The sequence below is a fragment of the Cibotium barometz genome, chromosome 62 (assembly GCF_041138505.1).
Source record: "Cibotium barometz isolate CiBa-2024 chromosome 62, ASM4113850v1, whole genome shotgun sequence".
Taxonomy (NCBI): Eukaryota; Viridiplantae; Streptophyta; class Polypodiopsida; order Cyatheales; family Cibotiaceae; genus Cibotium; species Cibotium barometz.
The window spans coordinates 36,401,569-36,427,794 of record NC_141107.1 but is presented as its reverse complement, the minus strand read 5'-3'; the positions used below and the strand labels follow the sequence as shown (position 1 = coordinate 36,427,794).

General features: G+C 43.1%; 1 protein-coding gene across 1 annotated transcript in view; it reads left to right on the top strand.

Moving 5' to 3' along the window:
- LOC147604423 (peroxisomal 2,4-dienoyl-CoA reductase [(3E)-enoyl-CoA-producing]-like) overlaps positions 1-9,418 on the top strand; it is a 29,774-nt gene extending 20,356 nt beyond the window's left edge. The window contains exons 2-5 of the mRNA XM_086795608.1: positions 2,040-2,199; positions 8,284-8,459; positions 8,549-8,773; positions 9,003-9,418. Of these exons, the coding sequence (XP_086651734.1) occupies positions 2,040-2,199; positions 8,284-8,459; positions 8,549-8,773; positions 9,003-9,170 (729 nt within the window). The 3' untranslated portion in view covers positions 9,171-9,418. The remainder of the gene's footprint in view (positions 1-2,039; positions 2,200-8,283; positions 8,460-8,548; positions 8,774-9,002) is intronic.
- Positions 9,419-26,226: the final 16,808 nt, after the last annotated feature.

Genomic DNA, 26,226 nt, shown 5'->3' with positions numbered 1-26,226 from the left:
ATAGTATTTGCTTTATTTCTTTAGAGAGAATGACTGTGGACTGTAGATAAGCCAAATGCAAGATCTCGGAGGATCGGAGCTTGTTGGCTGAACTGTACACGACTGTAGAAACACCTTGATGAACTGATCTCAAGCCTATGCACTCTTCCCAAGGGCATGAGGAAGGGTTGCACACCTGAGGCTGAGAAAAGGAGATGGTGGACTGTTCTAAGCTATGTTAGAATGCTGTAAATGCTTATGAATGCTGTGTTACCTTCACCAGAGGGCTGGTGTATGACTGGATGATGCTGAATACTGATGTAAACTGCTGTGGGACTGAAAACGCATGAAAGGGGCTGCTGGAAATCTGCAAACGCAGGGCTGAATGGCTGTTTTCTGACGTAGAACTTTGCTACAGGACTGCTGCTGGACAGAAACGCTGAACTGGAGGTGCTGGAGATATGTAAACGCAGGCTGCCAGGGACTGGACTGTAGGCGGCTGATTCACATGCAGAAAACGCAGGTGTTTATGCTGACTTGGGGGTGATCTGATGCGCTTATGGCTGTAGGGACTGCTGAAGATGCATGCGTTGGAGAACCAAGATTGGCTGAAGCAAACTCAAGCTCTCCAAGGGCTGGATGAGACTAGTCTAGTGCTGAAGGCAAGGGAACTCCTAGGGCTGAGGAACGCTCTTAGCACACTGAAGACTGAATGAGAAACTAAGCGCTATGCAAGCCTATTTGTACTAACTAGAGGTTGGTCAAGTTGGCTGGTCATTTATTTAATAAAGTTTATATTTATAAATGACAATAAATGCTAAATAAATACCAGAAAATATGGGAAAAATACCAGATAAATCCTAGTAAATTCCCTAAGGCTTCTAGGATGTTCTAAATGATGCACAGGCATATGAATGCATATTATGCAGGATGCAGAGTGCTTTCTGATGCAAACCTTAAGGCTTCTACTGACTCTACATGCATGAATGATTCTCTCCAAGTGGGTTAAGGGACTTGACTGATTGACTGACCCGCTAAGGCTGAGGAATGACCTACGTAGCTCGTGCCTGACTTATCTTGGACTGAGGATGTACAATGGAGTCACGGCGTACGACAAATATCATCCTACTGGGTTCTAATACTTCACAATTGTTGCACTGCTGAGGATGAGCCAGTTTGTCACCATGCACTGAGTGCAGAGTGCATGTGACATTCCCTCCGGCTTAGCTTGGCGGCAGGTTCATGGCTTGGGGTCATTTATTAGACACAAGAGATCAAATAGCCACGCGGTAGCATGGGATTACCAAGGAGCATGCATGATCTCATGGCCATAAAGTGGGTGATTCGGCTTTTGGTGGTATGGAACGCTAGGTTGGGGTCATCGGTCCTCAAGCTCGGGTGAGGACTCTACGGTTGGGTGGTGAGTTGGTAGCCACAATCCATCGCGGTCATGCGATGCGTATGACGTCGGGTCAATGGAAGCCTCGCTAGGGTTTCTTAGGTATGTTCGATCTGGATCGAGAGCGGTTCTATGTCAAATAGTCCTTGGGATGGTCAAGTGAAGACCTTACAGGGGGAGTGGGAAAAGAATATCAATTTCATGAGATTTTCATTCACTTGTGTAACTAGGTCCATGGCCTCGAAATATAACTTGAATTGTCTTTCTTTTCTTTTTTCAAATTATGGTCATACTGTTAGCAATATTCTTAAGCATTTGGCTAGAGCGCATGGTGTATTCTTACGGTTGCGTGTTACATCCACATGATGCTATTGTAAACATTATCATGAGGTAACTTTGAATGTTTAAAGTTGTAGGAGAGCATGTCTCAATGCATAAATAAGGATTCTACTTGTGTTTTTTGGGAGATTAATTATATTACAGTGCTAGGGTTTGAACCTTGGGCATGTCGCTAGGTTAAGGCGGGCTAGAGCTTACTCGCAGGATTCTACTTGTTTTATAAGCTCTTTGTTTTTGTTTAGCAATTTGGCCTGTTTAGTTTTGTGTTTAAAAGGAAATTCGTTTTCTAGTATTTATTCTCTTTACATTGTTCATAATATAGGTAGAAGTTGTGCAAGGAAAAGTACAATCCCCTTCAGATGCAGAAAAAGCAGTTCAAGTTGCTCTTTCGTGTTTTGGCCGCCTTGACATTCTTGTAAACAGTGCGGCTGGAAACTTTCTAGCTCCAGCAGAAGTGCTAACACCAAAGGGGTTCAAGACAGGTATTAGGTTTCACCCTTAATTCCACAGTTGGAATCTCTCAAGACTTGATACTTTATATGCATCACCTTCAAGTAACCTGGCTGATCAATATTGATGGTTGAAGATTGCATGCTATTGATTTCTAGGTGAGGAAACCTCTGTCAACTGCAAAACAGGCGTTCTTTCTTTTAACTAAACAAAACTGTTTGAAGGTCATAATGCTGAAGGCCTTGAGTGGTGATCTATAAAGCTCAGTAATAGCCTTGGACCAAGAGCATTTTGCAGGCTTCTATAACTATGCTCTACTTTGATTTATTGGTGCTACTATAGGGAACATTTGTTTTTACTGTGTGCTATCTGTTGGGAAAGCTTTTGCTCAATGCTCCACCGCACTTGGGCACCCAACACTTCCTGGTTTAGACACTGGATGGTAGCCAGATGGTTAGGAGATGGCTTATGTAGACTTGGCATCCTTCTTGGATTGTGGGACCCGTTTCAGGGTCCAGACGGTCTCAGATGGCCATGGGAGCTGTGCTTAGTCACCGCTACAGGATTGTGTTATATTCTAATATGGTCCCAATTGAATGATATGGTCGGTTGGTCATTTTGGACCAAGTCGTGGGTTGGTTGACATGGCCGACCTACGACCATCGTGACCTTGGGCACTATACATAGACTAGTTTGGCATCCTTTATTCATCATCGAGTTCATTGTGTTTAAGAGCCTTGGGAGCAAGACATCCTCGTCCAGAGTCTGCCTAGATCGTCACTTCCATGTTCCATGGCCAAGCTTTATGTTCCATGTTCTATGCTCATGTCCAAGTTCCAAACCCATATCCAAGTAACTTTAAGCTCGTAAACAAAACACACGGTGGATATATGTAGTTGACGGGGTATTTGATGCTCAAATGTATGATAGATATCCAATCTTGGTGTAGGAGGCAGCCTCCAACGAAGATATCCGAGAGCTGGGTGGCACACAGACAACTGTGGAAGCTTTGGTTGGAGATGGCGGAGTTGGTTGTAGTTGGCAGCGCTGGCTGCATTGGCAGGTTGGCGGTGCTTTAGAAGATAAGCAGCAGTGCAGGTGGTAGCCGACAGAAGCGCTGGTGGCAGCTCTGTGTACGACGCCTCGAGTGGTTGGCAGCAGCGGTACAGTTAGCGCAAGGGGTGGATGAAAGCGGCGTAGCTATCTGGTACAAGGCAGTGCTTGAGGGTTGGCGTAAGCCTTCATGCTTTTGCTTTGCCTTTTTATGCTTTGCTTTTCCCTTTTTGCCTTTGCTTTTGCTCTTTTTACTTTTATTAATAAAATATTACTCAACTTTTGCTGCTTTGCTTTTCTGGATTTAAGGCCTTAGAGTTGTTTTTTGAAAAAGCGCCTTTTAGCTCCTTGGTCTAGCTTAGTCTCCTCTTTCCAATGGTGCCCTTGGATCGTGGTCAACCCTATTTGACTTTTTGCTTTTTCTTGCATTTTGACCAAGAATGGTGCTTTTTCTTAATCAAACCTTATGGACCTTGTCCCCATGTCTTCTTCCACTTGTCTGGTGTCCGGGCATGGGTTTCATCATGTAAAATGAAGCTAAAGGGTCGAATGGTTACAGTTTGCACTACTGTTGACTTCATTTTATGGACATGTAGCTCTCCTGTACCCATTGTTTGGCACGCATTTGGTGGTGTACCTGTTGTGCTAGTAAGGGTTGGTAATATTGGTTGCATCATAAGTACCTATCGCAAATTCTTGAAGATGGGTATCCTTTATGGTCTTGAATCAACTGTGGATTTTCTGTAAGGAAGGGTACCTTGGTGTAAAAGTTGAAAGCCTTGGCAAAGGCCAGCATACAGGGTGTTGGGTATCTTGGATGTTATCAACAAGTTGTATTGTATAATCTTGCCAATCTTAAGTTTGGGAGAAGAGAAGGCTCTCTTCCTTGCACTGGAAAATCTTTCCCCTTCGGTAAAAAAAATGCTTTAAGCAGGCTGATCCACTCTGGCCTTAGTGTGGCGTCCCACGTGAAAATTTCTTTTAGTTTTGTGGATTTGGTGTGCCTGGCTGTTGTTAAGTGTCTAATGGCATTAAGTGTCTTCGCCCCTAGGAGGACTCCATGGCAGCCGCTCCATCTCCCCCGACCGAGGCCTTTGTTACCTGCCTTTCGTTTTCCGAAGCGAACCTGCAGCTTCTCGCTACGACTATAGCATCCCTAGAGGCCTCCACTCTGGCATGTAAGATTGTCGGTAGCCGCCCCGTGCATGGCCAACTCAGAGATCTCCTAGGTGCACCAACAAAGATCGCAGATATTCATCCTTTGGGGCGTGGCCACTACCAGGTTGAGTTCGACTCACTAGCGGTGTCTGATCTTGTCATGCAGTTGAGCCCCATTGCACTGCGTATGTCCTAGGCCTTCTTTGCACGGTGGCAGCACGGCTTCGACCCGACATCTGATCCATTAGCTGGAGTTTCAGGCTTTCTCGTGACAGACTGCTTTCCAAGCCTTAGGAAGGAATACCTTCCACTTCTCCTAGTGATTGGTATTGCCTCGCCGGATTCTGTGCCTCACATGATATCTATTCCCAGTCTTCGGGGCGATCCCATTATGCAGTGAGTGGAGTATTCTGGCCTTCCAGGCCAATGCTTTAATTGCAGACAGATGGGTCATCTGGCCAGAGTTTTCCCTTATTGCTGTGCTGAAACCCTAAGGTGCTGACATGGCATTGTTTAGGCTCTTTAGAATGGCTGGTTTTGGACTGACACAGATAGTATTGGTTGTACTCGCTAGGTGTGAGTTCCAGGCTACGTGTGCATGTGTGCCCACGCATGGCCTCTAGTGCCTGGAGGTTGTAGGAAACTATTTTCTTCAGGAATCAGGGGTGGTGGAACCGTTTGGTGATTGCCTAGCTTGAGGGTTGGCCAGTAGTGTGTGTGCTTCCAAATTCTAATTTTTGCTTTTAGAGGTTCCTACAGGTAGCCCCAATGCAAAATTAGTGATTTTCTCACGCGGTTGCAGTGGGATCCTGGAGAGTGGACGTGGCATGATCCCATAGATCGGGTGGAGACTCTAGATGCCCCTTTCTTTGCATATACAGCGAGGCTCGGCTCTGCAGGATCCAAATGTCGGAGATAGATGGCACACCGGCAACAGCAACACATTGGCAATCTCAGGGCCTATCACAACACTTCTTTTCAGATTTCTGGAAGAGGCTTTGGGACAGCTTTTGGCCGAGGAAGATCACTCTCTTCCTCTGGTTGACGGCACACAGGAATCTGGCAGTGGGTACTTGGCTGGCAGTCGGAGGGCGGCCAGCAGCTTGCTCGAGGTGCGGCCACCCCCAGGAGTCTCAGCAACATTGCCTTTGGGATTGCCCGAAGGCTCAACAGATTTTGGCAGCGGATTCTCCACATCTTTGCTATGTAGAGGGCATCGACCTGGATTATAACTTGGGGTACTGTCGCTTGGGCCACCGAGGCTAGAGTGGTCAAGACTTACGAGGAGGATGGGGGAGGCGGTGACCCCATTTGGCACTACATACCTTTTGTGTGGTTGTTTCCCCCCCCCTCCCCTTGTATGAGATAGCCTCCTCCTCATAGAGGGGCCGGCCGGAGGAGAAGCATCTCTCCCCCTTATGATCACTTGTTTCCCGCCCTTATATGAGGCGAGTTTGTATTTGGCCCTTCGTGGTTGTACTTAGCCCTTTGTGGCTGTTTTATCTTTAACTAATTGAAGGATCTTTTTCCCGCGCGCGGCCTAGGGGGTGGGGGGGGGGAACATGGCTCGGAAAAAGGACTCTAGATATGATAGGCCTTCAAAAGATGGCTCGGAAAGGAAGCTGGGGGAAAGGGATTCATCCCAGATGGTCCAAACAGCAGAGGACCATCTATACGCAGGAAGGAAGCTGCGTTAAATTTGGGAGCAAGGACCTGGGCTGCTCCAAAACAGGAAAAATCCTAACAACCCATCAAAAAGGACTCTAGATATGACAGATCTTCAAAAGATCTCTTGGAAAGGAAGCTGGGGGCAATGCATTTACCCCAGATTGTCTAAACAACAGAGGACCATCTATACACAGGAAGGAAGCTGCTTTAAATTTGGGAGCAAGGACCATGTGCATGTGAAGATCCTCGACATTGGAAAAACTTTGGTGAACGTAATCCTGGATGTGCAGGGTAATAGGAGTGCTTTTGAGCATCCAAAAATGACAGATTTAGGATTTGAAATCTGGACCTAAATTCTTACAATAGTGGGTCTTTCTTGATTCCATGGGGAACAACTCCCTCAAATCAAGTTGGATTTAATGTAAGATCCCTTTGTACACGTGGCAGCTAAAAGGTGGGTCTTGGGCCCCCTTTGTGCTTGGCACAAAAGACAACCCCAGATGCATGATATCTATCCAAGGTTCCATACAACAAAGTCAAGCCCATATTGGTGACTCAGCAACTTGGTATCATGTATGTGATAGTAGTCATGGCTGCTAGACTAGACGGAGAGAGTTTTTTAGGTTTGTTGTTGAACTCCATAGTTGGGATGGGCTGCATCTGATGTCTTGATCCTTAGGGTTCTTCAGATGTGTTTCTAACTCTCTTACTTGTACAATTCATGAGGGTACTTTATGAGCTCTTCTTTCTTTTTGTGTTAGTTGAAAGGTGATGCACGCTGAGCGTTAATTTAAACTAAATCACTTTTGTGCCATTAACATCATCTCTCTATGCCTTTTTTTTTTCTCATTCGTAAGTTCACATGTCACTAGCTTGGACATTTCTTAGTATGAAAGGGGTAGTAGAGAGCCATAACCTTGGAGTACAAAAAAACAACGAATAGAGAAGAGTTGCCAACATGATAGAGGCTAGTTTGCAACAATAGAACGTGCCCAAATGAAAAGAGGCGGCTCCAATTTGAGCTAGAATGGCAAGTAAAAGCTATAAATGAAGTGGAGAACCGAGGTGACAATTGTGAGGCCACTTGTCTCTCTTTGATTCATTGTCATGCCACATGTTCCAATTTAAGAGATGGTTCCCACCCATAAACTTCATCTCTAAAAATATCTCATCTCACAGACATTCTATCAAAGGTGCTTCAGCAAGCCCCCTCCCCATTTGCTTAGCTTGCGGACATAATTATGCGAATGGAATTTCCATTGGGGGCTGTTCAAAGATAGTAACCGCCATACATGCTTTCCACTTCTTACTTGAGTTCCAATGCCCATTTCTATGTCCAAGAACACCGGCGCTAGATCTTTTGTATTGGATAATCTCCCATTCCCAAAGGTTGTACTTTCCCAATATTTAGATGTCGTGGAGTCCGCTATAGGCTGCCCTAATATTGGGTGCTCTCTCTCTCTCTCTCTTTCTCTCTCAGGTTGCCCAAAAGTATACCGATTGTTGGGAACTATTTTGAAGGCTTCCATCGCGAAGAAATATTGAAGGCAAGGGTATGTAATCATTGTATTATGATTTTTAGCCTCCATCGCGAAGAAATATTGAAGGCAAGGGTATTTAATCATTGTATTATGATTTTCAGCCATTGGGCATTTGTCTTCTTCATTGGTTATGTATGGACAACCATTGGACACTTGCTATTGCCATTAGGCATGAAATTGAGCCATTGGGCACTTGCTATTGGCATGGGATATTGTATCATAGTCATATGAGCTCATGGACAGCCTTATGGGCCTATGATGCAACTATATGGACTTATGGACAGATTTATGGACTTAATGATTCAGCCATATGGGTTTCTGGACAGTTATGTGGGCTATTGGATTATGTTGGCGGGTATCCAAATGGAATATACATATTCATGGGGCTTTTTCATGACAGCCCGTGTATATGAATTATTCATGGTTGTGTGCGGATAAATTTGGAGTGCATGCTCTCCCAAAGCTTGTACATGATATGTTTCTCCTTGGGTGATAAAATACTCCAAGGGGGGGGTCGGCCCATTCTAGCCTCTATGTGGCGTTAGATGTGCACCTTTCTTTTGCAGTTTTGTGAAATTAAGTGGCATATGTTAAGGTTGTGGCCAAATTAAGTTTTTAATTACATTAATGGTCAAGTGTTATGTGAAACCCCTTATGCCGCACTCCGAGTTACATCACTTGTACTCTTTTTGCCAGTCCTTGAGATCGACACAATTGGAACATTCAACATGTGCCATGCAGCATTTCCTGCACTTCGAAAGGATGCAGAGGGAAAAGAGCCAAGGAGGAGACAAGGTGGGGTCATCATCAATATCAGTGCAACATTGCACTATGGAGCCTCATGGTATCAGTCACATGCGTCTGCTGCTAAGGTGATGAAATTGTTGATCTTTTGGCCTGCAAATTGACTGGTTTGCCATCTAACTGCTAACATTTTACAATGAATATGCTTTTTCTACAGGCTGCCATTGACAGTTTGACAAGAAGCCTGTGCCTTGAGTGGGGTCCAGAATACGGCATTCGAATAAATGGCATAGCTCCAGGCCCAGTAGGCAATACTGCTGGCTCAATCAAACTTGGTGTTTCTGGTAGTGCTGGTACAACTCATGACAAACTTGCAAATATGATTCCAGTTGGTCGCCTAGGAACAACCTGGGATATTGCAATGGCAGCCATCTTTCTCACGGTAAACTTTTTCTCCTAGGGTGGATGGTTATCTTATGAATAAATCTTTTTCAGCTTTGAAGAAGTGATTGAAGCTTTGTGAATAGGACTTTTATGGACTCAAGATTGCACTTGGTTACTGTTAAGTTTGGTAAATAATTCAACTTTCTTACAAGAAGCTGTTCAGGAAAAAGATCTTCTCCCCTGCCCAATTCACAATAAAAACAGTTCCCTGAAGCAAGTTTTAACAGTCAAATGCAGGGAGTTGGATTAGTGGTGAAACTCTTGTGGTAGATGGTGGACATTGGCTATACAAACCCCCAGCTATATCAAGAGCTGAAGTGGTTGCAGCTTCGAGAGCTGTGGAGCAAAAGAGCAGGGCAGTCGGCATTCCAGATTCTCCTAAAAGTAAACTTTGATTAACAAACCAGGGGAATTGTTATTAGTAGGGGTGTGTTTGATGTCGTCCAGCTGTTTCTTAAAGATATTTCGATATGGAAAGATATAAAGTGTTTCCTGAGAAAGAAATATTATACACAGCCTCATAAAACTCAGCTGCATTGCTGTGGTAAAATTCAAATGCGAAAGGTAACATCATATATTACAGTATCGCTGTGTATGGTGGTTGTTGCCTACACATTGCATCGCAATCTAGTTCCATTTTACACACGTGGCACCATTGCTTACGTCTCTTTGCAGAGTGTAAATAATGTCTTAATTATAAGTTTTGCTTTGTTTGTTTTCCAAACTTCACTGTCTTTAAATGGACAAGGTTATACTTTTGATGTACTTATGTTTGCTAGCTGATCAATTGGCCTAAGCATGAAAGGTATCATTTTCTTACTGTTCAAGGCAAGAAATATATTTCACTGCGGGATGATGATTACATCCCTATGGCTGATACCAACATTGGAGGACTTGAACATCTTCAAAGAGACACACACCAGTATGTGTGCATGAGTGGGAGTATAGCTGGGTGGTTGTGCGTGCCCGTGCGAACAGATCCTACATGTGCCATGGAATGTCATACGTGCCTTAAATGGCTTCGTAGTTAGACTAGTGTCATGCATCTCTTGAATCAAGGTTGTAACTATGTTGTCTTATTATAGGGCCAGGCTAATTATTAGGGACTGTAAAGTAAGCCAAGGACATCGCTGTTATAAGACTGGTCTTATCACTGGCGTAAAGCCTATATAAATGAGTAGATTTCTCAAATGGGTGTTGGTATTGGTCTAGCCTCAGGCTGGGGGGTTTCTGGATGGAGCTATGGTTGGGTGTGGTGAGCTTGTGAGCTACCCTCTTCATGGTTCTTGTAGGTTGTATGTGCTTTGCCTGTTTTAGTTGGTATCGCAGGGATTCAATCATCATCTTGCAGGTACTAACCCTTGAAGCTGGGGGGTGTTCTGGATGGAACTATGGTTGGGTGATGAGCTAGGTATACATGCCATTGTCCATTATTAACCCTATTGAATAAAGTTCCTACTTTATTACAAACCATCCCTTTCCAAAGATTTTGTCCTTAAAATCAATAACATGTACAATCTCAAAGTATGAGACTCTAATGTAATCAATGGGAAGTGGTTAAGAGTTCTCAAGTACATCCAAAGCACATATACAATGAAAATCCGGATGTATACAAGTCCACAAAGCTTCAAGCCCAAAGTGTATGAGTGGGACTGTTATGACAGCCCTTCTAGTCGATGAAGACCCTTGAAAATCCTTCATTTAGACTCCATATATTAGGCTGAAAATGATATGTACACTCAGCCATATGTAGCCCACATCATAATCTTTCATTAGGATACGCCATGAAACTTGTTGGAGTAGAAAAATAGGCCCAATAGTAGACCTTCCCAAAGCTGTCCAGAAATTACAGCATGTATACTTCTCCTCATATTACCCAATTTGCTCAAGTAAACCATACCACTTGGTCACGGAAAGTCATCCACAAGTAAGCCATGTTGTTGGACATACTCCACCTCCCGGATCAAACGGAAACTCACCATCCTCCGTGATGAAAGAATGGTCTTCAAGTGACTCCTCATGTGCTTCTTCATTGCAATCCTCCCATTCCTCAATGTCATGAGAGTCATGCTTGTTCTCTTCCTCATCCATGAGGATCATAGTGGCCACAATCTTCTTTGATTTGCACACATGCCCGGGTGACCACCTCTCTTTGCACTTGAAACATAGCCCTTTGCTTCTCAACTCCTCAATCTTTGGATCATCCATTCTTTGAGTCTTCTTGAAGGGTTGAAAGGGCTTCTTCTTCATGAAGTCACTACTCTTTTTGGCATCAAATTGATGTATCCCATTCTTTGGCTGTCCACCCCCAAATGATGTAGGAGTTCTTGGATTAGAGGATGGTAATGTAGAGGTAGGACCTTTCCCAAAATTGTAAGAAGTAGTGGTTGGTTTGAGTGTGTCTTTGGTGAAGGTCATGGGCTGAGACCTCTTGTACTTTGGCTCATAGAGTTCGGCTAACCTCATAGCTTCTTTGAGAGAGCTAGGCCTTTGAGCCGACACATCCGCCTTGATGAAGTGTTCAAGCCCATGCACAAACTTTTTCATCTTCATGTCTTCACTCAAGCCTTCCACGTACATTGAAAGCTTCAAAAATCTCTTGATGTAACCTCTCACCATCATCCCCTTTTGAGAAAGCTCATACCATTCTTCATGGTATCGGTCAAGCACTAAGGGTGAAATGAAGGCCAAGTTCATCTCCCGCTTCAATCCTTCCCAAGTTGATGGCGTGTTCCCTTGTTTGACCAAGTGCTTCCGAGCATAATCTTCAAGATGTAAGGAGGAAAATTGTACCATATCACGCTCACTTTTTGGGTAAAGTTGGAAATAGGTGTCAAGCTTGGTAGCCCACTCCTCCAACTCTTGCGGAGATGACCCGTCACCTTTGAACTTTGATAGTGAGATTTTGTCTTTGACATCCTTGGAAGATATGTGGGATGGGTTATCATGTTGGGTAGAGGGCTTGAATCTTTGCATCTTCGAGTATGATTCCATAAATTGTGCAAAGTCTTTGTAATCCCTCTTGATGATATTCGATAATTCCATCCACTTCTCGTGAGCATCTCTTTGTCTTTGGGCAAAGGACATTTGATTCCAATCGAGTGCAATCTCCTCATCATTCACAAACACCTCATCCTCTTCCCTTGAATGCATTGCCCTAGAAAAGGTAGGACCCTTTGATGCATTGAGGTGAGACAAACCCGAATGAAAAGAAGGAGGAAACATGTCCTTGACAAGAGGTCTCCGTGCATCCGCCATGAATCCCCGAGTGGATGCTCCCAATGGATCCTCTTGTACGGCCTTCATGGAATCCTCATTCAAGATGCCCTTGCCTTTTCTTTGCTCATAGTCACCATAATTCCCATGCTTTTTTTGTGCTCGAGACTTCCCAAACTTGTCCTCCATCACACCAATCCGTGAGGATAATGTTTCAAAATGAGAATCAAGCTTGGAGTCTAAGGTCTCCAACCGTTGTACAAGCATTTGCATGAGGGTGTCATGGTTAACCGCCGCTTGTGTCCCTTGAGAAATTTGATTATGTACATTGCCCCCATTGTCTTCATTGATGAATGCATCCCTTGCATCCATATTACTTTCCATGTCCTCATCACCAATGATCATTTCTTGCACAACATCCCCACCCTTGCGTGGTCTTCCCTTCGGCATAGTGAAGAAATGCAAGATGTTGGTAGAATGCCCAAATGATGTCGGAATTGGACAAAAGAAGGTTCTATGGGTAGGTAATGGTGTCTACTATCCTCCCAAATGAACACAGTAAGAATTAGGTGTGGGCAAGTACTCTCTGTTTTAGGGTTTGTGCGGGACAGCTGAAAGTAGTAATTTGGCTCTAAAATGCAAAATATATGTCGGAATTAGGATTTTGACGGCTCTATAGAAAGCTAACGGAAGATAGAACCTACCCCTAAAAGCATTTTGATTCAGTCAAAGTGGAAGTATATTCTGTTTGACTTTGACCAGAAAGTCAACATGACTACTTTGACCGGGATTGTGATATCCGATTAAGGGGTTCTATGGCTCATTTGAAGACTCTCAAGGAGTAGAATAGAGTCGTGTAATCACTCGGACCTAATCCCAAAAACCCTAGGACTGAATTAGGGTTTTGTAAAATCCCAGAAATTCCCAAAATTCGGTCCCAAAGCTCAATCCGGCTACAAATGATTGGTGTTTCTCCCCTTGGTAGTTGTGAATAACTCTTCAAGTGTATCCATGGGGTAAATCTCCAATCAATAAGCTTGTTTGGCTCCCTTGTTGGAAAAATTCCGCCAGAGTCTCCTTTGTAATTGGAACCAAATCTCAAATGAAAATGCAACTTCTCAAATCACAATGCAATACTCTTTGTATCCCACAATGTCGTGAAAGATCATATGCACTCTTTGTCCATCAAAGCATTTGCAATATCCACACAATATGATGGAAAAGGGGTCCCATTGCCCAAATGCATCCACAAAGTCGATGGTGAGGATTGTTGAGGACGCGCGTTGAAGCTTGCCGATCTCCCGGCCAAGCTCTTCTCACTCCTTCACCGAGTTTTCCTCCAAGGTGAAGGTTGAGGCCATTTCTCCACACCGGTGTACCTAATCTCCCTTTGTACCGCTTTACCAAGCAATCACGGCACAAAGAGTTCAAGCCATTCTCCCCTTGGCCTCTCCAACCAATGCCAAGGTACCCTCACACATTGGTAGATTCTATAGAAACTTGAAGTGGTAGCAATGGTGAGTGTAGGTACAAAATGATGTGGATAATATCAAATGATAGAACAAGTTTGTTGGCTTACAAGTATTGAGCATGACTCATGCCCTTTTACAATTTAGAACTCATCAATAAAGCATGGACTCATGCCTCAATCCATCATCCAAAAGCTCCAACACAAACCAACAATTCACAATGCCCTCACCATGGCATTTGCATAAGCATTTGTTAACTACAATCAAGGCATTTGCAATTGCATTCCAACAATCCCTTTCACATCATATTGACAAATGCATGCTTCCAAAACTTATGCTCTCTTATGCCCATGTGTAAAACATAGCATTGGCATGGCTATGTATAGCATCCATAGTGTCCATATGGCATCAAGATGAGCACGAGGGACTCCAAAAACATTGCATAAGCTTGCTATTCCATCCATGGCATGCCAAATGAGACATAATGAAGAAAATCCCCCAAAATGTGATCTATGAATTGGCCAAGCTCATGTGGAATCAATTCCTTTCACCATTGCCATCAATAATGCATGGAGAAGCAATATTGGCATGTGAATGGTCAAGCTTTAATGGTTAATTTCTGAAAATTAGGGGAGTTTGAATGTGTCCAACCCTAATCCATTCCCAAGCTCCACCAAATGCTTCAAACTTGCAAGAAATTGATCAAACCACTCACCAATGTCATTCGGAAAGCTTCAATGGTAGAAAATGTTGAAGAAGCCTCTTGTTGAAGAAAAACGTAGCCTCTTTTTGCTCCCTGATTTGCAGCCAAAGAACACCATTTCTCCCTCTCCATTGGCCATGAAATACTCCCCAAAATCTCACCAAAAAGGGCTAAAACACTTAGCAATCCTTCATGAAGCTTGTGGCTAAGCTTCATAGCTTGGAGGAGGCATGGAAGAGGCGACGAAAATCAGCGAAAATCAGCCCGAAAATTCAACGTGGAAGTGAAAATTCAGCCCCATTGCTAGTCTCCATGCTCATTGAGAGAAGAAATCACCATAATATGATGCTTGCAGCCATCTATGTTGAGTAGGACTTGGCAATGAAAGCTCAACTTTCAACCATGGAGAAAGGTTCACAAGCTCCCAAATCTTGAGAAAAAATTTGCAAGAAAGAGGCTCAAATGAAAGATCTCAAGAAGCTCTACAAAAACCCTAAGGTTTGGCATCAAAACGGGTAAAGGAAGAGCATCCCATGGCTATGGAAAGCTTGAGGAAGAAGAGGATGATTACTAAACGTGATTAGCAAAAAAGTTAATTGCAATTAGTCACTTGCCTTAAGTTTTGGCCCAACTGTCCCAAATTTTTGGTCCAGAGGTCCAAAATTTGGTCCAAAAATGGCAAAATTGGCCAAAATCACTCAAAATTCAAGCAATTTCCATGAAATGCTCACCATATCCATGAGATTAAGCAAGATTAGAGAAGATTTGTCAAGAATCACTCAAGGATTACAAGAAAATGAGAAAAATTAAAAGAAACTCAAATTTTCAAGCAAATTTTTCCAACAACCCATGCATGCCCATGATCAAAATCAAGAGCTCTGATACCAATTGGAATGAAGGGATGTAATGCATGAAAAATATGAGTAATCACCATGTAAACATGATGCCTAAGTGTGTTTAGTCTCTCACCAAGCGAATGGAAATAGCCTTTCCACAAGCCAAGAGAGAAGCCATGAGCTCCAAGAAACATAAGTTTCCATTTCTAAAAATGATCATCAAAAGTTACAACCATGGTCCAAGTCCCCTCTTTTATACATGGACTTGTCCCATTATTAACCCTATTGAATAAAGTTCCTACTTTATTACAGAGCGATAGGCCGGCTTAAGTCCTCGCCACCACAGTGGTGGCCGACGATGAGGTGTATGGTCCCATAGGGTTTTGCCCATCATGTAGAGGCTGGAAGGCCGAATTCTAGATTATTGGCAGTATAAAATAAAAGAATAAGAGAGCCGGTTTGGCTTGTATGGAATTGTATGGCTTGTATGGAATTGATTCATGTATAAACTTTTTTTATAAATCTTGTCTTTGGCATTATTGTACTATGGAATTGTATGGCTTGTATGGAATTGATTCATGTATAAACTTTTTTTATAAATCTTGTCTTTGGCATTATTGTACTATGGAAAAAGGTCGTTTTAACAAACCTTGTAAAAAGGGCCTTAATTAAGGAACATGTTTATTTATGTCAAACAGTGTGTGGTAGGATTAATTAGAAAACAAATTGACGCGTGAGTAGGATGGAAAGTGGGAGGATGGAATGCCCCGATGGCACCATCCTACGGACGAGTGGACCCAATTAGTCAGTAGCTTTCCAACAGATTAAGTGAAAGCCCTACGCTAGATAAATAGGTTCTCAGGCGACTCTATTCTAAAAGACTAGGCCAGCGGGGGGGGCTGTGCCTTGCATGGATGAGGAAAAAAGCGTTGTCTCTAGGAATCAAGATTAGTTGCCCAAATTATGATCAATTACTCTATGGGTGATTTGATTTTTAGAAGACCACGGTCCCTCTGGCGGGATAGGACTAGGTCTTACCTATGAATCGTATCCTTGAATCTTTGCATGATGAAGGTGTCGATGAGTAGGAAATTTTCTCTAAGTTAAGACTTAATAGACTATCTTAAGTGTTTCCCCTATTTTGGAAGGGGGGAACCTTACAATTGGTATCAGAGCCGATCTTAGCTCCTAAGACTTACCATTTTAGGACTGTTTTGCAATGTATGTTTTACCTAACATAATGCTAATTAATAAAAACTCCTTACGAAGAACAAATTGAATTGATGTTTGAATGATTGTAGGAAGAGGAAGATGCCTACTCGAAGTTTCTAGTTTTCCAGTGCGTCTTCGAGACCGCTTCACTCCTCAAATTTCAAGTTCCGTGACACCATGGTGCAGATATTAGAGAAGATGTCCCTCTCCCATTTCTCTCATATTGAAAGAGGATGGGGTAGAGATTTCTAGAGTCGCGGGCTGAGATATTTCTCCATCCGAGCAGATCGAGTTGGGAACCTTACCACTGACGTAAAGCGGATTTATTGGATTGAAAAGTTGAAGATGGTCCGTTTATTTTGGTTCGTGGATACTCCCAGGCTCGGTGATAGGATTCACATACCACAGGATCTATAGATGGGATTCACATACCACAGGATCGCTGGGTGTATGACCGAGTGATGCAGATCTTACCTGTTGTGACAGAGTAGCTGTGTTGGGACCTACCCCAATCCAAATGAGCTGGGTAATGAGCAAACTCATGGGACCAACCCTACCATTAGGAATTTATGATGGACTGGTTAATTGCAAACAAAGCTAGCATTCACTATAACCAGGGGAGTATCACTTTTGAAAATGAGCATGGCCAAGTAGTATCCGTTAGGGAAAAACAGGTAAACCTAAATCTAGAGTAGTCAAGGCAAAATATCTTCTCAAGGGAGTACGTAAGTTTTCCTAGTCAAGCTCAACAAAGCCATTGAACCTAGTAAGGAGACAAAACCCTCTTGGCTCCAAGAATTCTTTGGCATCTTTCTTGACGAGCTTACAGGGCTACCGCCTCTCCTCGAGAAGTCGATCATGACATCGAGGTGATCCCTGGAGCTCAACCTATCTCAAAAACGCCCTATAAAATGTCCCTCCCTGAAGCCATTGAACTTAAAGAGCAACTTTCCTAACTCATTGAGCAAGGATTTGTACGTCCCAGTAGCTCTCCTTGGGGTTTACCTGTTCCTTTCCAAAAGAAGAAGGACTGAACTCTTCACCTTTGCATAGATTATCGAGAGCTAAATCAAGTCACTGTCAAGAATAAGTATCCTATCTCTCGCATCGACGACGAGCTTCTTGACAGGCTTCATGGGGCCAAAGTTTTCTCAAAAATAGATTTGAGGTCTGGTTACTATCAGATTAGAGTTAAGGAAGCAGATATACCCAAGATAGCCATCAATACTCGTTATGGCCACTATGAGTTTACTGTAATATCATTCGAGCTAACCAATGCTCCTGCAACCTTCAACCGTCTAATGCGAGATATATTCCGTCTGTACTTGGATGAATTTGTGCTTGTCTTTTTTGATGACATCTTAGTCTACTCCATGTCAATGGAAGAGCATGAGGAGCATGTGCATAGGGTTCTGCAATTGCTGCGCAGACATAAACTCTATGCCAAGAAGAGAAAATGTACCTTCTTTACTCATCAAATTGAGTATCTTGGGTTCATCGTCTCCGAAGATGGTATCTCAGTAGATCCCGCCAAGGTCAAAGATATACTGGAGTGGCCACCCCCCAAATCAGTTCGTGAAGTTCGTAGGTTTTTGGGGATCACAGGATGGTACATGATTTTTATCAAAGATTATGCCCTGGTAGCTGCACCCTTGACGGATCTTCTTAAGAAGGATTGCAAAATAGTGTGGCCTGCAAATCCATCAAAACAGTTTTGATCAGCTCAAGGCCATTATTACTTTTGCTCGAGTCCTTAAACTTCCTGATTTCACCAAGGAATTTGAAGTGGTTTTACTGATGCCAGTAGTCTAGCTCTTGGTGGTGTCTTAGGCCAAGAAGGAAGACCAGTCGCTTATATTTCTCGCAAGCTGAAGGAATATGAAGCAAATTATGCCACCCATGATTTGGAGCTCTTAGCAGTTGTTCATTGCCTCAAATTATGGAGACTATCTCTTGGGGGGGGCAAATTCCAACTTGTAACTAACCACAAAAGTCTGAAGTGGATCTTCACCCAACCTAACCTCAACATGCGGCAAAGGAGATGGATTGAAATTCTACAAGAATATGACTTTGACATCAAATTCCACCCTGGGAAAGATAATGTGGTAACAGATGCACTTAGCCACAAATCTTTCTTAAGTGCAATTTCGATGCCAAATGATCCCATATTGATCAAGGTGAAAGAAGTCTCATCTCATGATCCAGATTATCAGAGGATGGTGAAGTTAGTAGAAGAAGGGGGAAATTCAGAGAAAGAGAAGAATCTAATCAAGGGATACTCCACACATGAAGAAAGCCTCTACTTCAATCACAAGCTATCCCTAAGGATCCTGCTTTAAAGAAACTAATCCTCCATAAAGCTCATGATAGTCCCACTGCATGGCACCCAGGCTATGCAAAAACATTAAATGCCGTAAGGAGAAGCTTTCATTGGGCAGGCCTAAAAAATGATGTCCTTCGGTACTTAAAGCAATGTCTCTCATGCCAAAGGATCAAAGATGAAAGGGTTAAGATGCCTGGGAAACTTCAGCCCTTGGATATTCGGATATTCCCCAAATGAAGTGGGAGTGCATTAGTATAGATTTTGTCATAAGTCTCCCCACTGTACAAGGAGGATATGACTCCATTCTAGTAGTAGAAGACTTACTTACCAAAGTAGATCATCTTACCAAATGATGTCCTTCGGTACTTAAAGCAATGTCTCTCATGCCAAAGGATCAAAGATGAAAGGGTTAAGATGCCCGGGAAACTTCAGCCCTTGGATATTCGCTAAATGAAGTGGAAGTGCATTAGTAAAATTTTGTCACAAGTCTCCCCACTGTACAAGGAGGATATGACTCCATTCTAGTAGTAGTGGACTTACTTACCAAAGCAGCTCATCTTATACTAGCAAAGAAGACCTTCAAAGCTTCTAATGTTGCTCGATCATCAAGGAAGTTTTCAAACTTCATGGTCTCCCAAAGAGGATAGTAAGTGACCAAGATTTTGACTTCACTTCAAAGTTCTGGCAGACATTATTTCAAGCCTTGGGCACTCAACTGTGCTTTAGCATAGCTTATCATCTAGAGACTGATGGCCAAACTGAGAGAGAGTCAATCACGTAATTGAAGACATTCTCAGAGCATATTGTGGATGTGAACCAAGAAGATGGATTCAATACCTTCCTCTGGTAGAATTTGCCTACAATACATCTTATCATCAAAGCATAGGAATGCCACCATTCAAAGCACTCTATGGGCAAGAATGCTTATCTCCTCTAAATTTCTCTGATATGACCATAAGAGTTGAGGCATCCAAGAAAATGCTCGAAGAGATGGAGGAACAAACCAAGGCAATCCAAAAGTATATTAAAGCTACTCAAGATCGGCAAAAGCATTTGCTGACACCAAGAGGTCTGAAAGGATCTTCAAGGAAGGAGACAAAGTTCTTCTATGATGAGTGCAACCCAAACGAAGTTCTCTATCACTTGGAAAATATAAGAAGCTCAGCCCTAGTTATTGTGATCCCTACATAGTTATCAAGTGTCTAGGTAAAAGTGCCTATATACTCCAGCTTCTAGCCCATATCAAAATCCACAATGTATTTTATGTAAGTTTATTAAAACCTTATACCCAGTCTCGATCATATTCTTGATGATGACCAAGTTGTAATCCCTTCTCAAGGAGTCCTTGAATTATAGCCCAGTAGGATCATAGATTCTAGAGAAAGGCAACTCCGTAGAACTCTTGTAGAACATTTAGTATAGTGGAAAGATTGCCCTGAAGAGGATGCAACTTGGGAAGATGAAGCTACACTGTTAAAGGACTATCCCCAATTCATGATGAGGACATCTCAATTTCTTTAAGGGGGGAATGATATAACATGCCCATCTTCATTAATAAAGAAATGTTCATGTAATAGATGAATTTATGAGTTTTTATGATGTAAAAATCAATGATTTTATTAAATGATCCATTTCTATTTAGAATCTTTAGATTCTGAGTCCAAATTTAGAATTTGCGTGCAATTTTATCCTAGTATAGGATTTTACAGCATCCAAAATAGACACCGAATCAAGCTTATACGCGAAATTTAGTTATTTTTAATTAAAAACGACGGCCTTTAAACCTTAATAAATGCACGATCGAGCATCTGATTAACGGACGGTCAGTACCTCAACGACCAGGGGAACATTCTGGACATTTTTGTTGAATTTTTTTTTCGTCCGCCGTGCCGCCGGGTGGTTTGACATGCAAATCAAGACCAGCGCCCCAAATTTGGGGATCCCGCTCCAAAAAAGGACCATACACACTCACTAGGGCGCTCGTACAATGGCCGCGTAAGGACCAAAGGTCGATCACCCAGTGTATGGTCCACACGTACCGCCACATGCTGCCTCTGACAAAAAGGGTACATGCGTATCACTCCTTTGCCTGTGCACCGCCACCGTACCTTTCCCCAGGCCCATGCAGACCACTGATCGACACACTTTAACGGTACACCGTCCTTTCAATCGTACTTTGCTCAGCGCCCACACCTATACCCCATAGCTATATAAACCCCCGGGGTACTCCATGGCCAGCACACATTTTTGGGTAGAGTATACCTTGCATAAAGTCATACCGCCCTTCTACCGTCTGCATATTATACTTGCTGTAGTACCTGTAGCGTCCCTTGTAGCCTTCCTCTCAGCACCCCCTAATCTGACACCTCTTAGATAAGCCCATTTCCAACCATTGTGAGAAGAGAGTGTCCTTAGCTCTTCCCCCCCGGTGTGAAGAGACTTATAGCAGCCCTCACCCCTCAGCAAAATGTTTTTGCCTTTTCCTTAAGGACGTCTCACAAATTCCCCCCTCCCCCCCCCCAGTTGCATGGACTTTACCAAGAGACTTTCTACCTTAGAAAAGGTTCGCGCGCTATAGTTTTTGTTGGCTCATAGAGTGAGCAAATGATCTCAAAATCGAGATCCGACTTAAGCATTGCGATCGCAGCATCGAGCACTACAAGGCGGTGTTCAAGATGGCCCCATCCCAAAAACACCAAAATATCACCTCGAGAGAAGCACACAACAATGAGATTGGAGAAGATGCTCCTAATGCGGCTCCAACCCTCCCGTTGTTGCAAGCTCCACAAGGGAGTGGTGGCCAAGTTAGCTTGATTATCTTTTAAAATGAGTTTTAAATTATTATTTGTTATTAATATCAAATAGATCAAGAAAGAAGATACATATCTTTTCCATTGAAAAATGTTAGAAATTTTATGAAGCTATTTGAAGTGGTTGCATTTTGTATTTAATAGTTTGTATTGAAATTGCTATTTTTAAGAGAAAGAGTACAGGTATTTGTTTGTTCTCCTGGCTTCGACGCTAACTCCGTTTCGATGCTTGTGTAGTCGGGCGGCATCGTAAGCAAAGCCCGGGATCGACCCATGGTATCTCTCATACGATTAGGAGAATGAGGTTTGCCGATCCCTTTGAGGGGCGAGAGGATCAAGCGACAGAGCCTGAGGGGCCGACAGGCCGGCTTGAGTCCTCGCTAGTGGCCAATGACAAGGTGTATGGTCCCATAGGGTTTTGCCCAAACAGGTAGAGGCTGGAAGGCCGAATTCTAGATCATCGGCAATATAAAGGAAAAGAATAAGAGAGCCGGTTTGGCTTGTATGGAATTGATTCATGTATAAACTTTTTTTATAAATCTTGTCTTTGGCATTATTGTACTGTGGAAAAAGGCTGTTTTAACAAACCTTGTGAAAAGGGCCTTAATTAAGGAACATGTTTATTTATGTCAAACAGTGTGGTACGATTAATTAGAAAATAAATTGATGCATGAGTAGGATGGAAAGTGGGAGGATGGAATGCCCCGATGGCACCATCCTACGAACGGCGGGTGGACTCGATTAGTCAGTAGCTTTCCAACAGATTAAGTGAAAGCCCTATGCTAAATAAATAGGTTCTCGGGTAACTCTATTCTAGAAGACTAGGCCAGCGGTTGTGCCTTGCTTTGATGGGAAAAAAAGCGTTGTCTCTAGGAATCAAGATTAGTATTTGCCCAAATTATGATCAATTACCCTATGGGTGATTTGATTTTTAGAAGACCACTCTCCCCCTGTGCGGGATAGGACTAGGTCTTATCTATGAATCGTATCCTTGAATCTCTGCATGGTCAAGGTGTCGATGAGTAGGAAATTTTCTCCAAGTTAAGACTTAGTAGACTATCTTAAGTGTTTCCCCTATTTTGGAAGGGGGAAAACTTACAGCAGCGCCTTAGCTAGTTCTTTTCTTCCTATTTCTTTGAACTTGGGTGAACCAACCACCAATAAACTATAAGCACAACAGCAACACTAGCAAATACCGCTATGATTAATTGAAGAACCACTAGATTCAGAGGTTCTCTACAGCCATTAATCTGAAAGGCCCTTGTTATGCCAATGGTTGTTCAAACAGTAATGGCTTGGAGGTAGCTGCTGAAACCTTGACTGGATGTGGGATTTCAGAGCACTGGTTCCAAATGGGGTTACTCCCAAAATGAGTATGCATTCCTAAGCCATGTTCGGGGTTGACTGATTTCTATTTTTACTTGCCTTAGTAGTAGCTACGTTTGTGGGCTGGAAATCTCCATGTCATTCTTTTTAAGAGAACATAGGGTACCATGTCAATGATTGTACTAAGTAGGCTAAGGAGCATGGTAGAGAAAATGCACTGAGCTTGAGTTAAGTCTCCAAAAGGAAGTGATGAAGCTTGCAATAGAAAGATTAGTTGAGCTAAAAGTCTCTGCATCTAGTAGATCAAAGACATAAACTCTTCTATTTCATCTCAGTGGCATAGCCAAATAAATGACCTTGATCACCTTCTCTGTTGTCACAAGTCCTGAAAAGATGTAGGGGGGAAGAGAGCTTGAGCTCTTGCAAGCACACACACACTCACAAAACCCTAATAGAGAACACACAAGGTGAGAGGCTGAATATCTTCTTCTTCTCTACTCAACACTCAACACACCATATACAAAGATAACAGTACACACCAATATGAAAGGTACTCAACCAAATACATACAAGGGTTCTCTATAGTGTGAACCCAACTAAATGAGCTGGCGCTATAACTATGCCAGTCTCTAGAATGGCTGTCACACAGCCTATCATCCCACTGGCCGCATATCACCCAAGATCTCACCAACCATGCCAGTGGTGTAAGTGTGGGGCCTATCCCCCAGGCGGGTCATCAGTGTCCACCGCCTCACTAGACGAGCTCGATATCTCAACACTCCCCCCCTCGAGCTCAACTCCATCTCATGTACACCAAGTGAAGCTTTGAATCTGCGGAGCTTCTCTGTACCCAATGCTTTGGTGAAGATGTCAGCTACCTGATCCTGTGTGCTGACATAAACAAGGTCAAGGTCTCCTGCCAAGACCTTCTCTCTGACAAAATGGTAGTGGACCTCTATATGCTTCGTGCGAGCATGAAAAATTGGATTCCTGGCCAACTGTATTCTGCTAATGTTGTCACAGAAAATGACAACTTGTCTAGACCCAAATCTGCAAAGTAGCTTTCTCAACCAAGCTACCTCACATGCTGCCATAGCAGCTCCTCTGTACTCGGCCTCTGTACTGGATAGAGCAACCATAGGCTGCTTCTTGCTGCTCCAAGTCACAGCAGCACTCCCCAAAGAAAACATGAAGCCACTAGTAGATCTTCTATCTGAGATACTACCAGCCCAATCAGCATCTGTGTACCCATGTACACATATCTCTATCCCAGTCTCATAAAATAGTCCACAATGCAAGGTAGACCTCACATACCTCAGTATGCGTCTCAATGCATCCAAATGCGGTTTCCGTGGAACTTGCATAAATTGACTCACCAACCCAACATCATAGCTCAAATCTGGTCTGGTGATCGTCATGTAGATCAAGCTTCCTACTATGCGCCTATACATAGTAGGATCCTCCACCAAGATCTCTCCTGAATCTGCACTCAACTTGCCATTGTGATCCAATGGCACAGAAATAGGCTTACAGCCTGTCATACCATACTTGGACAACATGTCCAAGCCATACTGTCTCTGCAGTAATCCAATACCATGTGGTGACCTATAATCACCTCAATGCCCAAGAAATATCTGAGCTCCCCTAGATCCTTCATCTCGAACTTCTGTCTAAGCAAGATCTTTACATCAAAGATCTCTGCATCATGGTCCCCCGTAATGATCAAGTCATCTACATAGATGACAACAAGCACAACCCCTCTATCACCATGTCTCACATACAGCGAGAAATCTATATTGGCTACATGAAAGCCAATAGTGACAAGATATTCAGAAATCTTGTCAGACCATGCTCTTGGTGCTTGTTTTAAGCCATACAAGGCTTTTTTCAACCTGCAAACATGCTCGGGGTGACTCACATCCTCATAACAAGGTGGCTGCAACATATACACCTCTTCTTGCAAATCCCCATGCAAGAATGCATTCTTTACATCCATCTGATGTAAAGACCATTGCTTTGACGCAGTCACTGCTATCACAACTCACTGTTGCCATCTTGGCAACTGGGCTGAAAGTTTCCTCATAATCAATGCCATATGTCTGCGCATACCCTTTAGCTACCAATCTAGCCTTATACCTATTTATGCTTCCATCACTGTTATGTTTTACTTTGTACACCCACTTGCATCCAATGGCTTTCTTGCCTTCAGGCAATTGCACTAAATCCCAAGTTTCATTTCCATATAGTGCATCCATCTCCTCATCCATAGCTTTCTCCCAACACACATTTCCAACAGCCTCATCAATGCATGTGGGCTCTACAACCTGCACAACCTTTGCCATATATGCACAGTGATGTGCCACATAACCATCATAGGTAAACCTCTGCACAGGGTTTTTCACTCTCCCAGATCTTCGCCTCGCAGCTTTTCATTCATGGCTTCCATAGCCTTCTTTACACCAGGTGTTCTCATAGCTGAGATCCCAAGCTCCTCATCAAGGCTCATATCTGAGCCACTAGACTCTCCATCAACATGAGAATGCCCTGCAGAAATGTCAGGCATACCAAGGGGCTCAACCACTTCAGACCCACTAGATGAGGACTCTCCTGGTCCACTCAAAGACTGTGATTGTTAACCTGCATTCTGTGTGCAACCACACTTCCACTCACATCAGCCCCAACAGCTTCTTTTTCAGCAGCATACCAGCTGCTCATCTCATCAAAGACAATATCCCTGCTTACCCTGAACTCACGTGTAGCAGGGTTATAACACCTGTATCCCTTTTGCTCAAGGGAGTATCCAATAAGCACACATTTTTCAGCTTTTGGATCCAGCTTAGTTCTCAGCTCATCTGGCGCACATGCACATATGCAATGTATCCAAAAACTTTCAGATGAGACAAATCAGGTTTTCTGCCAGTAAACCTCTCCTCTGGAGTTACATCATATATGGCTGCAGTTGGAGTCCTGTTCATGATGTATACTGCTGTAGAAACAGCCTCAGCCGCCCAATAGCTATGCGGCATATTCTTCTCTTCCATCAATGCTCGCGCAATCTCAACAATGTGCCTGTTTTTCCGCTTAGCAACTCCATTTTGCTGCGGAGTGTATCTGCATGTAAACTGTCTCCGAATATCATTCTTCTTCAAAAATTCAGAGAACTCATTAGAGAAGTACTCTCCCCCTCCATCTGACCTTAGGCACTTTACAGATTTCCCTGTTTGCTTTTCAACCAAAACTCTAAAATTCTGAAAGTGAGTGAACACCTCACTCTTCTCCTTCATGAAATATACCCACACTTTCCTTGTGTGGTCATCAATGAATGTCACATAATACCTGCAGCCTCCCATAGACATGGTCTTCATAGGACCCCATACATCTAAATGCACAACATCTAGTGCATTTCTGCTCACATATCTATTATGTGGAAATACATGCTTTGTTTGCTTTCCAAATTGGCATACTTCACATATTCTCTGCATACCTTCCACTTTAAATTTTGGCAGCCCTGTCACAATTCCTTTAGTCTGCATAGACTTCATTCTCTGCACATTCA